The 14,443-nt window shown below is 48.1% G+C and overlaps 2 protein-coding genes and 1 pseudogene across 5 annotated transcripts in view; 1 reads left to right on the forward strand and 2 right to left on the reverse strand.

The window, feature by feature from the left end:
* The window catches only part of ZNF691 (zinc finger protein 691), an 80,372-nt gene that overhangs the window by 45,698 nt on the left and 20,231 nt on the right, over positions 1-14,443 (forward strand). Inside the window, exons 5-6 of one of the 3 annotated variants that reach the window (XR_014293604.1) lie at positions 4,934-4,996; positions 5,707-5,777. The exons of 1 other annotated variant lie outside the window; for it this stretch is intronic. The gene's annotated coding sequence lies outside the window, so the exon portion shown is untranslated. Of the gene's footprint in view, positions 1-4,933; positions 4,997-5,706; positions 5,778-14,443 lie in introns of those variants that run through there. One more of the 3 variants, XR_014293605.1, reaches the window with a different exon arrangement.
* LOC309801515 (protein BEX3-like) lies at positions 3,133-4,941 on the reverse strand (annotated as a pseudogene). The gene has a single exon. The product of its transcript is annotated as a protein BEX3-like (transcript).
* Positions 10,101-14,443, reverse strand: part of SLC2A1 (solute carrier family 2 member 1) — a 29,531-nt gene continuing 25,188 nt past the window's right edge. The window contains exons 5-10 of the mRNA XM_082616394.1: positions 14,107-14,269; positions 13,833-14,020; positions 13,501-13,605; positions 12,968-13,069; positions 11,564-11,767; positions 10,101-11,197 (exon numbers count right to left, since the gene is read on the reverse strand). Coding sequence (XP_082472520.1) covers positions 10,997-11,197; positions 11,564-11,767; positions 12,968-13,069; positions 13,501-13,605; positions 13,833-14,020; positions 14,107-14,269 — 963 coding nt within the window. The 3' untranslated portion in view covers positions 10,101-10,996. The remainder of the gene's footprint in view (positions 11,198-11,563; positions 11,768-12,967; positions 13,070-13,500; positions 13,606-13,832; positions 14,021-14,106; positions 14,270-14,443) is intronic.

Consider the following 14,443-nt stretch of genomic DNA (forward strand, 5'->3'; position numbering starts at 1 on the left):
AATAAATCAACTAAACATAAAAGAAGACAGTAACACAGAAAATGAGGGACAAAAAGCTATGGGGCATATAGAAAACAAGTAGCAAAATGACAGAAGTAAGTCCTTCCTTATCAGGAATTACTTTAAATGTAAATGGATTAAGTTCTCTAATCAAAAGACAGAGACTGGCAGAATGGATAGAAAACACATAATCCAACACTATGCTGTCTATAAAAGACTCACTTTATTTTATTTATTTATTTATTTAAACTTTTAATTTTATATTGGAGTATACATATACATGTATCCATTCTCCCCCAAACTCCCCTCCCATCCAGGCTGCCACATAACATTGAGCAGAGTTCCCTGTGCTATACAGTAAGGTCCTTGTTGGTTATCCATTTTAAATATAGCAGTGTGTACATGTTGATCCCAGACTCTCTAACTATCCCTCCCCCCACTTTCCCCTTCGGTAACCATAAGTTTGTTTTCTATGTCTGTGAGTTTGTTTCTATTTTGTAAGTAAGTTCATTTGTATCATTTCTTTTTAGATTCTGCATATAAGGGATGTCATACAATACTTCTCTTTCTCTGTTTGACTTACTTCACTCAGTATGACAATCTCTAGGTCCATCCATGTTGTTGCAAATGACATTATTTCATTATTTTTAATGGCTGAGTAATATTCTGTTATACATATGTACCACATCTTCTTTATCCATTCCTCTGAAAAGACTCACTTTAGATCCAAAGACACAAATACAGTAGATTGAAAGTGAAAGGATGGAAAAAGATATTCCATGGAAATAGTAAGCAAAAGAGAGCAAAAAGACAAAATAGACTTTATATCAAAAAAGGTTACAGATTCCTAGGGGTATTAGCAGAGGTAAGGGTGTAAGAAAAAGCAGGCCAAAGAGTACAGAGTTTTAAATGGCAGGCTAGGTATTCTTTCTGCAGTGTGCAGTCATCAAGGCCATCCAGCAGGGAGGAGCCATAATCCCAGACCTGAGTGTGAAGGATGAAATGAGAAGAGTGTGGAGGAAGTCAACTTGGTTGAGGAGTTATTTCAGTTTACTCAGAGAACAATATACCTTTTTCCATAAATGTCCTGATATAAAATACCCCTAATAGGGCCTGCCTCTGAAAATATGTCTCAAAGAGTTAGACATGATTTTTGAAAGTATGAAATGAAAGGCTAAAGCTTGCCCAAGCTCCAGCACCTATTGCCCCAAAATAAAAGAACAAACAAATGTACAGATTTTGACCAAGTTGCTTTTGTTCTAATTGGTTTTTAAGGGAGCCAGCATAGGTTGGCTGTATAATAATACAATAATAATAAAACACAACATTGTAAATCAACTATACTTCAATTAAAAAAGAATTAAAAACAAATAAACAAACAAAATGATTATAGTAACCACTGAATGAGCACTTGCTGTGAGCCAGGTACTATAAGTCTTTCCTCATTCAATACTCACAAACCTGTGATGTAGATTCACTTATTATCATCATTTCATAGATAAAGAAACTGAGTCTAAGAGAGGTCAGAGTCAATATGCAGCATTACTTAGATTAAAATGCTGTGCTTTCTATTTCAAAATCAATGTCTTTACCCATTGCACTTCATGTGCTTAAGCAGTTGTGCTTGGCAGACGGCATATAGCATTGCCCCTGGGGATGATGATGTGACAAGAAAAGAACTGCTTGACTTCTTTGTGTCTTGATTTGTTCAGCAATAAGTGGAAATAATAACTGCCTTTTTATCAGGCAGAGTAACGGGAGATAAGACTGTTTTTCTCTCTTGGTTTGATTGCAAAAGAGGCCATGTCCACCCATAGGTGTGAATGGAAATAAGAGGCCACTTACGGAGTGTGGTCTATGTTGGTGGCCCAAGTGCAGTTGCCTCATCTATACAATGGGTATAATAATAATAGTGTCCACCTCCTATGATGTTTGTAAGGATCCAATGCATTCATACATGTCACAGATTTAGGACAGTGCTTGACAAACAGCACTCGCTATCTAAATACTAGCCATTACTGGTATTAAAGATAGAAACTTGGCTACCAGGGATCACTGTGGCCATAAATATATGTAACCTCCAAGCAGAGATAGGGGAGAAGCCTCACTCACCCTGGCTTTTTCTCAGTAGGCATTTAGTTAGGAAGATTAGCTAGCTATAATCTTGGCCAGTAGTAAGCAGAGCTCAAAGAATATGACAGGGATGGAGAAATAACGTTATCAGAAAATAAAAATAGCTCCTAATTTTTACCATTTCTACAATCAAGCACCACATTAAGAGTATACCAACTTGGTCTTGCCTAATCCTCACAGTTCTGTGGGGTAGGTGTTATTAACTGTGTCCTCTGTCAGCCTCCACTCCCACCTCTGTAAAAAGACAATAGAAGGTGATGGGAGAGGTAGGGGGAGGGTGGTCCTGCTGCACTTCTGGCCGTGCAGCTTCTCTTGGCTCTCTCCGAGGCAGGAAGCGCCTCTTCCACAGGACATCAGTGTAAGCCTGAATAAGAAAAAGAATTTCTCCCTCCTAAGCCATGGCACATCAGTTGCACAGAAATACCACTTTGGGAAACAGTCTTCAGGAGAGCCTCAATGAGCTCATACAATCTCAACAGATCACCCCCCAACTTGCCCTTCAAGTTTTACTTAAGTTTGATAAGGCTATATATTCAGTGTTGGTACAGAAGGTCAGGAACAGAGTCAATTCCAGGCCTATGTATGTTTGGCTACCTTCCCTAAAGAGTTACTGAGATTTCAAACGTCTGAAACGTTATCTGCAGGATTGAAGGGCTCTCTAAATACGTACAGATTCTGTGATAATGTATGGACTTTTGTATTGAATGATGTTGAATTCAGAGAGGTGACAGAACTTGATAAGGTGAAAACTGTAGCCTGTGAGTGGGACCTCTCTGGTGGACAAGTGGCTAAGACTCTGTGCTCCCAATGCAGGGGGTCCAGGTTCGATCCCTGGTCAAGGAACTAGATCCCACATGCCACAACTAAGAGTTGCACATGCCGCAACTAAAGTTTCCGCACGCAGCAACCAAAATAGATCCCGCAGGCTGCAACTAAGGATCCTGCATGCCGCAACGAAGATCCTGCGTGTGGCAATGAAGATCCCATGTGCTGCAACTAAGACCCGGAGCAGCCAAATAAATAAATAAATAATTTTAAAAAGTGTAGCCTGTGATGGTAAAAACACTGGCTCCAATACTACAGAATGAATAGGAAAAAAATTGGCTTTTTAATGCCATCCTGTTATTGTTCATCTCTTTTCGAAGAGAAGCATAGGAGACTTTTTAAAAAATTTATTCTAGCATTGCAGAAATGACTACACTATGCTGTACTATCAGAGAATTCCAGTAGAAAGAAGCTTATAACTCTGTACCCTCTTACATTTATTATACATCATGAAGAAACGGAACTTTTTTTTAAAATTTTATTTATTTATTTATGGCTGTGTTGGGTCTTCGTTTCTGTGCGAGGGCTTTCTCTAGTTGTGGCAAGCAGGGGCCACTCTTCATTGTGGTGCGCAGGCCTCTCACTATCGCGGCCTCTCTTGTTGCGGAGCACAGGCTCCAGACGCGCAGGCTCAGTAATTGTGGCTCACGGGCCTAGCTGCTCCGCGGCATGTGGGATCTACCCAGACCAGGGCTCGAACCCGTGTCCCCTGCATTGGGAGGCAGTTTCTCAACCTGTGCACCACCAGGGAAGCCCCCAGAACTTTCTTTTTAATGACAAATCAAACACTGTTGCCTTCCTAAGACTATTCTTTAATAAATTCATTCTAAAACAAACAAACAAAAAGTGATGGGGATTCTTGCCTGGGCAATGTGACCCCAGAGCCCACACTTCTAACCTCTACCCTCAGCTTCTTTGAGGGTTTACCCCTGGGAACCAGACGTCAAGGTGGGGGGTCAACAGGCTGGGGTGGAGGTAGGGGAAATAAGACACGCCATAGTTACAACCACAGTCTGCAGTAGGGTTTAAGGAAATAAATTATAGGCCCCGAGTACTTTGAGTTTCCTCGTTTAAAATTAGATTTTAAACCCTAGGCCACGAGTATCAATGGTACTTTCTGAGAAACTCTGAGTGAAGCCTGTTGACACAAGTGCTTTTGAAAGTTCAAAACACCAATAGATCTTGTACCCTCTGCTTAGAAAGAAAGGAGGGAGGAGAGAGAATATCTACTTCCCAATTTTTATAAAGTTTAGGTTAAATTTATACTTATTCTTATTTTTTGGTTTTTTTTTTTTTTTTTTTTTTTTTTTTTGCTTTTTAATTGCTTTATTAACTTCACATTTTCCATGCAAATGGGTGAAACTCTACTGTTGACAGAAACTTAGATTGGGTGCCAAGGCAATTTCCAATTAGAAGCTGGTAACACAGAACCCACCTGACATGGAAATTACGTAAGGTTCACAGCAAATGGATCAGAAAAGGCGTATCAGGAAAATGCAAGAAAAAAGAGAACAGTGGGAATCACAGTATTAATCTCATGGAAAATGGCAGGAGTCAATGCATAAGGCAAAATTCATCATGATGGTCATGGTGATTAGCGAGCTCCCCCATAAGGATATGTAGACAATTCCTCAACTGCATCTCCCTAAGTTTTCTCCTGATTTCGCTCATCTCTTCATGAACATTTCCATATGATCTCCATCTCCACCCATCCCAACTGTGACCTGCCTATTGGGTATGGCCCATCAGAAATTAGGGGCAAGTTGGCGAGCCTGTCCCCGTCTATTATTTCCTGCCGGCTGGTGGCCTTCGCCCCCTCCCAAAGGGCGGTTTTCCTTTCCTTTTTGCACAGGCTGCTCCATTTCTTCGTTTCCCCGGGCCTGTCCTTGCTATCTCCTGCTCCTCCCGATTCCCGCCACAAGTGCGCCGCCGTGAAACTTAGTACTTATTCTTTATACTTATTTCTATCTTGCAGAGCAGTAGAAATTTCCAAGACTCGTTACTGGGAAAGGCAATGAAATTTCTGTAAGAGTCAGAGGTTTGTTTTCATAATTATCTTCCATGGGTTGTTTTCACCTTACAACTATATTTTCATTATAGAAAACTATGTGTTGCAATATAGGTCCCCTCCAAGTTGTAAAGTATGTCATAGGAGGGTGGATTTGCTCACTAACTATGAAAACTAACCTGCTGAGCATAACTGCATATTATAATGAACACAAACAAAGTATCAGAACTGGGAAGTTTCTTCTTACATTAAAAAAAAAAAAACCAAAACAAAACCCAAAGTCCTCATGTGATATATGAGGCCCTACATGATCTAGCATCCTGCCACCTCTCTGCCCTTATCTCCCTGTCGCCCTGGTCCAGCCATCCTTGTCTCCTTGCTTGTCCTTCAACACACTAGACATGGTCCTGCCTTTGTACCTTTGGACTTGCTGTTCTCTTGGCTTAGAAAAGCCTTTCCCCCAGATTATGTGTATGATTTGCTCCCTTACTTCATTCACATTTGTTCAAATATCACTCCCTCAGGGAAACCTTCAAATTATCTCATCTAAAATCAAGCCACCCACCCCACCCTCACATCCATCATCTTCTGTTCTTTGGTTTGCCTTTTCTTCCCCATAACACAAATCACCATCTGATACTTTATTATACATTTGTTGATTGTTGATTACTGGGTTTTCCCCACCAGAGTGTAAGCTCCATGAAGGCAAATCTTTGTTTTGTTTGCTGCTGTATCCCCAGCCCTAGAACAATGCCTGGCGCCCAGCAGGTGCTCAATAAATGAATGAAGTGAAACGAATGAAAAGATATGGGTTCCATGACAGGAAAGAGCACTGGGAACCCTGCACCAGGTGGTTTAGGAGATGCCGACCATCAGAGCCAGAGATGACCTTGAGAAGGGAAGAGATCCCTGGGAATTCACAGAAACCTGGGGGGTGAGTACCAGACTTTATGAAGGGGGTGAAAGGGGGAATATGGAGTAACTCTAACTGACACCTGCATCACACACACATTATCTTATTTCATCTTAATATCACAACAGATGAGGAAATTGAAGATCAGAAAGGTGAAGTGACTTACCCATGGTTATTCAGCTAAGTAGCAGAGCCTCGATCTGAAGTCAACTCTGTCTGACTCTAGAAACCATGTTCTTTTCAAGACACCACACAGCTGAGGAGAAAGTTTGGCAAAGAGTGTGTGTTCAGTTAAGTAACAGTTGAAGGAATGAACAAATGCTTCACAGAGAAAGTGACTGTTAATTTGGTCTTTTTTGAGATCAAACAGCCTTATGAAGAGACCAAAGGCAGACCTGGAGAAAGAAGGAGATTGAACAAAAAGTTTTAAGATTAGATAGTTAGGTGAGGAGCTGTCCAAGGAACACTGAGTACATCAGCTTAGCTGGATCTTAGGGTGTTAAAGGAGCATTTGGGTGATAAGGTCTCCAAGGACCCAAATGTGAAAGATCTTGACTGCTTGGTTATGGAATTTGGACTTTACCATGAGACGGTGGGGAGCATTAAGCTGTAGAGTAATGTGCTCAGACACTGCTTTAGGAAGTCATTCTGGGGTGCTGGGGATGGGATTACCAAATGGATTTATTGTAATAGTCCCAGTGAAGGGTTATCGCCAAAGCAGTCAATTCTCTCTGAACCCATGAAAGGTTGAGGTTAAAACCAGCCCTGACCTAAACATTCACACAACAGCCACTAGTTGGCAGCAATGTCCCAAGAAACAGGTGAGCCAGCCCCCAAGTAGGAGCTTCCTCAGCCAACTCCTTGGGCTGTGATGGGGTATGGTCACCTGGTGGAACACAAGAGTAGTTGGGAGAACAGCGTGTGCGGAGGGAACCCCAAAGACCCACAGGGGAAGGAGTATGTGGAGGTCAGAGGACAGGGTGATCAATGCCTGGAGGATGGTTGAGGATGGTTGTGGTGGGGTGGGGGGGCAGGGGTGAGAGGGGAGGCTGCATCTGAGAGCTAGAAACTGATTGCAAATGGCCTTGAATTTCCAGGCTAAGAACGCTGGACATTATCCTGAGGGAAATGGGGACCCAGGAAACCCATGTTTAAGTAGAAGAGAAACATGACTAGACTTGCCTTTTATTTTATTTTATTTATTTATTTTTTTTTTTGCGGTACGCGGTCCTCTCACTGTTGTGGCCCCTCTCGCTGCGGAGCACAGGCTCCGGACGCACAGGCTCAGCGGCCATGGCTCACGGGCCCAGCTGCTCCGCGGCATGTGGGATCCTCCCGGATCGGGGCACGAACCCGTGTCCCCTGCATCGGCAGGCGGACTCTCAACCACTGCGCCACCTGGGAAGCCCTAGACTTGCCTTTTAGAAAGATCACCAAGATTGCAGTGTGGAGAATGAGGGGAAAGAGACAGGAAGCAGAGAGAACAGTGAGGAGGTGCTGCAGTGATCCCCAGAGAGATGATGAGTGGTCTGAACTAGGGTCAGCAATTGCAGTGGACAGAAGGGGTCAGATTTGTAGGCGACTTAAGAAATAAAAATCATAGAATGAGAAAGAGGGCATTAAAATGTAGTTTTCACAGAAGAGAATGAATATTCTCTCCCCATTATTAAGAACACTTCCTGAATTGTTGGATTTTCTCCCTAAAACTGCAGTGGAAGAGCTCAGATCGTGGAACTTCTTTAGGTCTAAATTCACTCAACAATCCTGATCAGTCTGTGGTGGGAACTGGCGACAAAGGAATGAGTTAGCAGTTGCCTCCCCACTGGTGGAATAACAGTCAACTGTACAGTGTGGAGAGGGCTTTGATGGAGGAAATACAGGACAGTGTGGGGTCCAGCGGGGGAACCTGATGCAGGTTTCCAGGGAGAGGAGACTTTTGAGCCCAAGATATGCAAAGGATCTCACAAAACTGTCAGTGAGCTAAGCACTGGAAAAGAAGGGAGTCTGGGAGCAGCCCCGTTACCTGTTTACCCCTTTTCGTCACAAACCGTAGACGTCACCTTATGCGCGATAAGGTGTCCCAGGTGAGCTACATTCCCTAGGATGAAAGCGCTAACCCAGCCACGGTCGCCAGCTCCTGGAGCAAACGCACTTCCCACAAGACAGACATGCTTAGTGTCCCTCAGAGGCTCCTGGACCGCCGCCCAGGGCAGACAGGCTGTGATTGGTGGGAGCCTGGGGCCCGCCCCTCACCAGCCCAACACTGCGGTTCTGATTGGTGGAGAAACCGCGTAGCCCCGCCTCTCCCGCCAGTCGGCAAAGGAGGCTAACTAGGTGGGTGCGCGACTGCTGAGGGGTCCCTGGAGCACCGCTGTTACGGTCTGGGGGAGCTGGAAGATCGCCCCGGCCCCAAATCTTCTACACCCGCGATGGACTGCAGTCCCTAGAGAAAAGGCGTCAAGGGACCGGAAGCTGTGCCTCCCGGAGCATTGTGGGCCCAGGCTGGGATGGGCTGGGTCTTCCGGCGCCTGCGTGCACCTAGCAGTTTGGGAAATGGTGGCCCCCGGCACGTTGGTGCAAGCCCTGTGAGGGGCGGGAACCCGGGAGTGGGTTTTCGGGCATTTTCAGACCAGGGTGTGGAGCCCTGGGCTGGGGTGGGGCCGGGATACTTCCGGACTCCGCCCCGCTTTGGGGCCTCGGGCGCCATCTGCTTTGCATCCTTAAGCTCTGGCCTCTAGCGTGCCCCTTCCGCCCCAACCCCACCCCTAGTCCGTTTCCTTCCATCCGGTGGGAGCAGCAGCCAGAGTGCCACCACAGGATTTTAAGAGCCCTGAGTGCGCACCTGGCACCCTGGGCCCCTGACTCTTCTTTGCATTACCCCTCTCGGGGCCCCTGCGAAGCTTAAAGAGCTAACTCCTTTCAACAGAAGCCTGCTGGGGCCATGTGATAAGGCCTCCTCCATCGCACCTGGTCCCAGCCCTTCATCGGTTAACCACCCTGCCCCCAGGCTCAGGCAAGGCACTACCCTTCTCCGAGCCTCACTCCTGATATGTGAGATGGGGATGGCTAACTCCTCAGATTCTCTGTACCTAATGATAATACACAGGCGCTGCCAATTACGATGTACTCGTTTTCCCTTCTCACCCTCTCCATATAACTCCGCTTCATGGCAAGCAGATTTTATAGTTTAACCTGTGTGCAGTTATGAAGGCTTCGACAGGCATATCCACCCCACCCCACCCCCGATTTTGTCAGCTGAGCCTCTAGGGACAAATATCCTTGGTGCTTTTATTTCAACTGTTTTCTGAGTGCCTGCTCTGTGCCAAGCACTGTATTTAGTACTGAAGACCCAGATGACCCAAACTGACTTCTTTCCATGAAATTGAGACTAGTGGGGGAAATAGGAACTTGTGATAAAGGTGGTGATAAAAGACATGTGATAAAGATACAGTGCCACAGGAAAGGAACAAATGAAGTGCTCTTGAAATTCAGGGATTGGGAGAAGGGGGTTAGAAGTCTTTAGAGGGTGTGCAGTAGCCTATAAGCTGGATCAGAGGGGGCATTCTGAATTAGATGGGAGAAGGCAGCTTGACAGCTCGCTCTGCCCATGCAGTGAACGTGGTTCATTTTGCTTTGGAGGGGCTGGGGGTTTGGGGGGAGGAGTGGGGTATAGGGTGGGGGGTGTGCAGTATAATTTTTTTTTTTTTTTTTTTTGGCCACGTGGCTTGCGGGATCTTAGTTCCCTGACCAGGGACTGAACCTGGGCCACCACAGTGAAAGCGCCGAGTCCTAACCACTGGACCGCCAGGGAATTCCTGCGGTATAATTGTTAAAAGCAGGGGTTTTAGCATATTTGCTGTGAGACTTCAGGCACATTAACCTCTTTGAGCCGGTCAAATGTACAGAGATAGTACCTACCTCACATTCAAGATAATGCATATCAAGGCCTGAGCATCAAGGTCAGCACATAGCTGTCATTTTTTTGAATACCAGCTATCATACGTGAAGGAAAATGGGAATGCCTCGAATGCCAAGATTTTTAGATTTTCTCTAGGTAATAGAGATCAAACAGATTTTTAAGCAGTAGAGGGTGTTGATCAAAGGTGCTTGGAAGTGACTGAATCTTGGAGTCAAAAAGTCTGAAGCCGCTCTAATAGTTGCTTCTTTCCCATTCCCATCCAAATCTGCCTACCCTCAACCCATGTGCATTTCAGAACCATGTTTCTAAAAACCAGCCATTTATATCTGCTTAGGTAAGATACAGAGGGAGTAAGGTGGTGTATTTACAAGTTGGTTTGTCCAGATATACTATAACTTAGTGTCTGTATTTAATATTGACAACCAAAAAATATATATAAATATCTTCCAACTATACACAGCAGGGCAGGAGTGTTCACGTCTTCTTGAATAGTGAGTTCTCAGTTTCCCGTGGCCCTCCTCTCTTGGTGATCGTCTGGCCCTCAGTGCAAAGGAGACTAGCACCTGGCAGCCCAATCTGGCCCTTCCCCTTTCCTCCCTGTACTCCAGTGCTCCCAACTGGTCTCAGGCAAGGGAAGATTAATTTGAGTGGTTGGGTAGGAAGAGACAGGAATGGGCGAATCCTAATGGAGCCTGATCCTGGAGCCTGATCCCTAGGTGGGGAGACCTAGGCCCACAGGAGTGGCCAGAGCCACCTCTTGGGGTAGAAGACTCATGGTTCATAGTTCAATTAGTGTGTCCTTGGGTCATAGGTCCGGCCCTACAGATTAGCTTGGCAAAGAAGGCAAGTGTCTAGGCAGGGCTTGGTCCCCACCCTTAGGCATTGAGCCATTCAGGTTGAAGCCAGGGATGTGGATAAAGGAGACTCTGGCTGATAAAAAAATAATAACAAAATCAGTAATAAAAAAATTATAAAACCTGTTGCTTGTCTGAATAGATCTGAGCAACAGTCTTTTGTTAAAATCCTGGAGCCATTAAAAGTCCTGAATATTCTTCTGGACATCACTACTGGCTGAAGGAAGGAGCCCCAGGCCCAGCTCTGCTGAGATCTTGTCAGTTTGAAAGTCTCATCCAGCTGCCTGTGCTCCGTGAGATCCTTGGGCTGCTGGGAGCAGACCGGGCTGGTGGTGTGGGGCACCTCACACTTGTGAATCAGCTCCCAGGGGGTGGAACAGCTCCTCGGGTGTCTTGTCACTTTGGCTCGCTCCCCCCTGCCGGAAGCCAGAAGCAATCTCATCGAAGGTCCTGCCTTTCGTCTCGGGAACTTTGAAGTAGGTGAAGATGAAGAACAGAACCAGGAGCACGGTGAAGATGATGAAGACATAGGGACCACACAGTTGCTGAAAGATACACAGAAACACTCGGTTGGAGACCTGACCCTACATCGGGCCGTAGGACCTTGGATAAGTCACTTTACCTCTGGGCCTTTGATCTGGAAAAGGGAACACCCACCTACAACCCAGGAGCATTGGGATGTTAATATTAGACTCTGCGGCACCTGGCATGTGATAGGAGCAGGTTCCCACGGCAGAGCAGAACAGAAAATTCAAAGGTAAGGAAAGAACCCTGTGTGACTTGGGCTTCTGAGCCTGTTTCCTCCCCAGCATGATTCCCGTAAGAACGGCAGGGACAGCATTTTGCACAGTACTATGGGGTCCTGCATGCAGGAGAGAAATGCTGAGTGTGGGGACTCTGGGAGTTCTCACCTCCACATACTGGAAGCACATGCCCACAATGAAATTTGAGGTCCAGTTGGAGAAGCCAGCGACAGCAATGGCAGCTGGGCGAGGGCCCTGGCTGAAGAGTTCAGCCACAATGAACCATGGGATGGGGCCGGGGCCCACTTCGAAGAAGGCCACGAAGCCAAAGATGGCCACGATGCTCAGGTAGGACATCCAGGGCAGCTGCTCCTGTTGAGGATGAGAGAGGGGAGAAAAGTTAGATTGGGCTGTGCTGGATCCTCAGAAGAAACAAACTGCAAAGGCAGCCCAGGGCAGGCCTAAGAGCTCTAGGCTGGAAGGCAGGAGGCCAGGGTTGATCCTGGATTTGCCGTGTGACTTAGGTACCCTGTGCCGGGTCTCGGATTCCTCATCTGAACAAAACAGTTTAAGTCCTGCATGGTCTGCCCTCCCAGAATGGTCATGTAGTTGCATGTGGAAGGTCCTAAGAAGAGGTCCCTGACGACCCACAGCTCTGGCTGTGGAGCAGTCTGCTTACAGTAGGAGGATGTGGAGGAACACTCCTGGGGCTGGGTGTTAGAAGGCTTGTAAGGTGCCCTACTCAGGACTGGCACAGAGCAGGCATGTGGTTTTACGTATCATCATTCTCGAGGACGCTGCAGTAGAAGAGTTACATGGGCTTTGTTCCAGATCCCAGATCCGCTGCTCATTGCCTACGGTATTGCCAGGCCTCTCGGCCATCACCGCACTCCGTAAGCCTTGGTTCGGCTGTAAAATGAGTGTACTGGTGCTTTCCTTGCCCAGATGCTGGACAATCAAGTGTTGTGTGTGAAGTGCCTGGGACAGGATTATCACAGAGATTACAGTCACAGGCTTGGGGCCAGCTGACCTGAGGTTGATTCCTGGCTTCGTCCTTTATCTGCTACATTACTAACCTCACTGGGGGAGGTTTCCTCACCTGAGAAATGGGAATATTGACTGAACTACACCTGTACGTCGTGAGGACTGAGTGAGATGAGGCATGTTTCCATGCCTCTGTGGTGAGGAGGGCATTACTTTCTAGGGCTGTTCTGAAGATGAATTGAAGATGCAGACGAAGACTTTGAAAAATTTAGTATCAGGCAAAGTAGCTCCTGGAGAGAGGGAACTTGAAGTCTGGGGCTGGAGGTGCGGTGGTGAGAAAGCACCAAGCAGCGAGGAGCCGGTTGAAGACAGGATGGGAGGGGGATGGAAGGAGCCAGCCTAAAGAGGCAGAAGGTCAGGCCCAAGCCTGGGACTGTGAGGGGTGCAGAACCAGGGCGAGGGCAGCACCCCCCCAGCCTGGCCTCCAGTGCTGCTCGCCAGCCTGGGGCTGAGACAGGCACTTTAGGGTCTGATGCCCACGTGAGCTCCCCCGACCTGCCGCCTTGCCCCCAGAGCGAGGCAACTCACCAGCAGCGCCAGCGCGATGGTCATGAGCACCGCACAGCCTGCCATACCGGCCAGGCCTATGAGGTGCAGGGTCCGCCGGCCAGCTCGTTCCACCACGAACAGCTGTGGGCAGAGAGGATGTCAGTGCAGCCTGCCTGGTGCCCCTCTGAACATACCCCTTCCTCCAGGAGGGTGGCCCCCAGTGCTGGGAAAGCCACGTGGCACTGCAGAGATGGATGCCTCCTCCCTGGGGCTCAGCTCGGGGACTACATAGGATCTGAGGGAATGAGAGCTGGCCCCCGAGAGCCAGACAGCTGAGCATTCTGGCTGTGGCCTTGGGCCAGCCATTGCACTTCTCTGAGCGTCAGTGTCATCAGCTGTTTGATAGAGTAATGAACTTGACAAGTTGTCAAAGATGAAATGAGAGAGCACTTAGGGAGCCCGTGATGCGTGCCTGGCTCGCAGTAAAGGCTGCTGTCTGGTCATGAGGCCCTGAGGCCCCAAGCTGGACCCCAGCTGCCGACTGGCTGTGGGCAACGATGCAAAAGACTCACCGACACAACAGTGAAGGCTGTGTTGACGATGCCGGAGCCGATGGTGGCATACACAGGCTGCTGCACCCCCGCCTTCTCAAAGATGCTTGTGGAGTAATAGAAAACCTACGGGACACAGAAGTGGCGGGGCTCAGCCAGTGGGGGCAGGGCACACGGTCAGTAAAGAATGAAGGGGACACTGCACCAGTGCCCTCATGGGTTCTGGTCCTAAAGGACAGCTGCTCCTCTGGCAGGGGCTCGTCTGTTGTTTTAAGTGTGGGACCTGTCCACAGCACACACTTGACCGCAGGGTTTGGCTGGGGCCACAGGAAAGGGTGGGTGAGGGCACTCACAGCATTGATGCCAGACAGCTGCTGGGACAGCTGCAGCACCACGGCAATGAGGATGGGCTGACGGTAGGCGGCCGAGCGGAACAGCTCCAGGATGGTGACCTTCTTCTCCCGCATCATCTGCCGGCTCTCCTCCTTCATCTCCTGCAGGTCGCGGGTCACATCCGAGGTCCCGCGCAGCTTCTTCAGCACTGGGGGGGCCGGAGGGAAGGCGGGGGTGGCTCAGAGCAGGGAGGAGGCCGGGGCGGGGGGCGGGGAGGGGCAGGGCCCGCCGTACCGCTCTTGGCCCGGTTCTCCTCGTTGCGGTTGATGAGCAGGAAGCGGGGGCTCTCAGGGCAGAAGGGCAGCAGGATGCACTGCAGCAGGGCTGGGATGAAGATGACGCTCAGCAGCAGCGGCCACAGCTCCTGGTTGCCCATGATGGAGTCCAGGCCAAACACCTGGGGGAGGCAGGGCCCGAGCAGCGGCTGTGAGCACCTTGCCCTGGGCCCACTCGCGGCCCCAATCCACCCAGGGGCCTTCTTCGCCTGCTTTGTGGCAGCTGCTGCTTTAGAGAGAGGGCTGTAGTTCTCAGTCTCGTTCTGCCACTAACGTAAGGCTTAACTTCTCTGAAC

This window comes from Mesoplodon mirus (genome assembly GCF_964341445.2).
Source record: "Mesoplodon mirus genome assembly, chromosome: 3".
NCBI lineage: Eukaryota > Metazoa > Chordata > Mammalia > Artiodactyla > Ziphiidae > Mesoplodon > Mesoplodon mirus.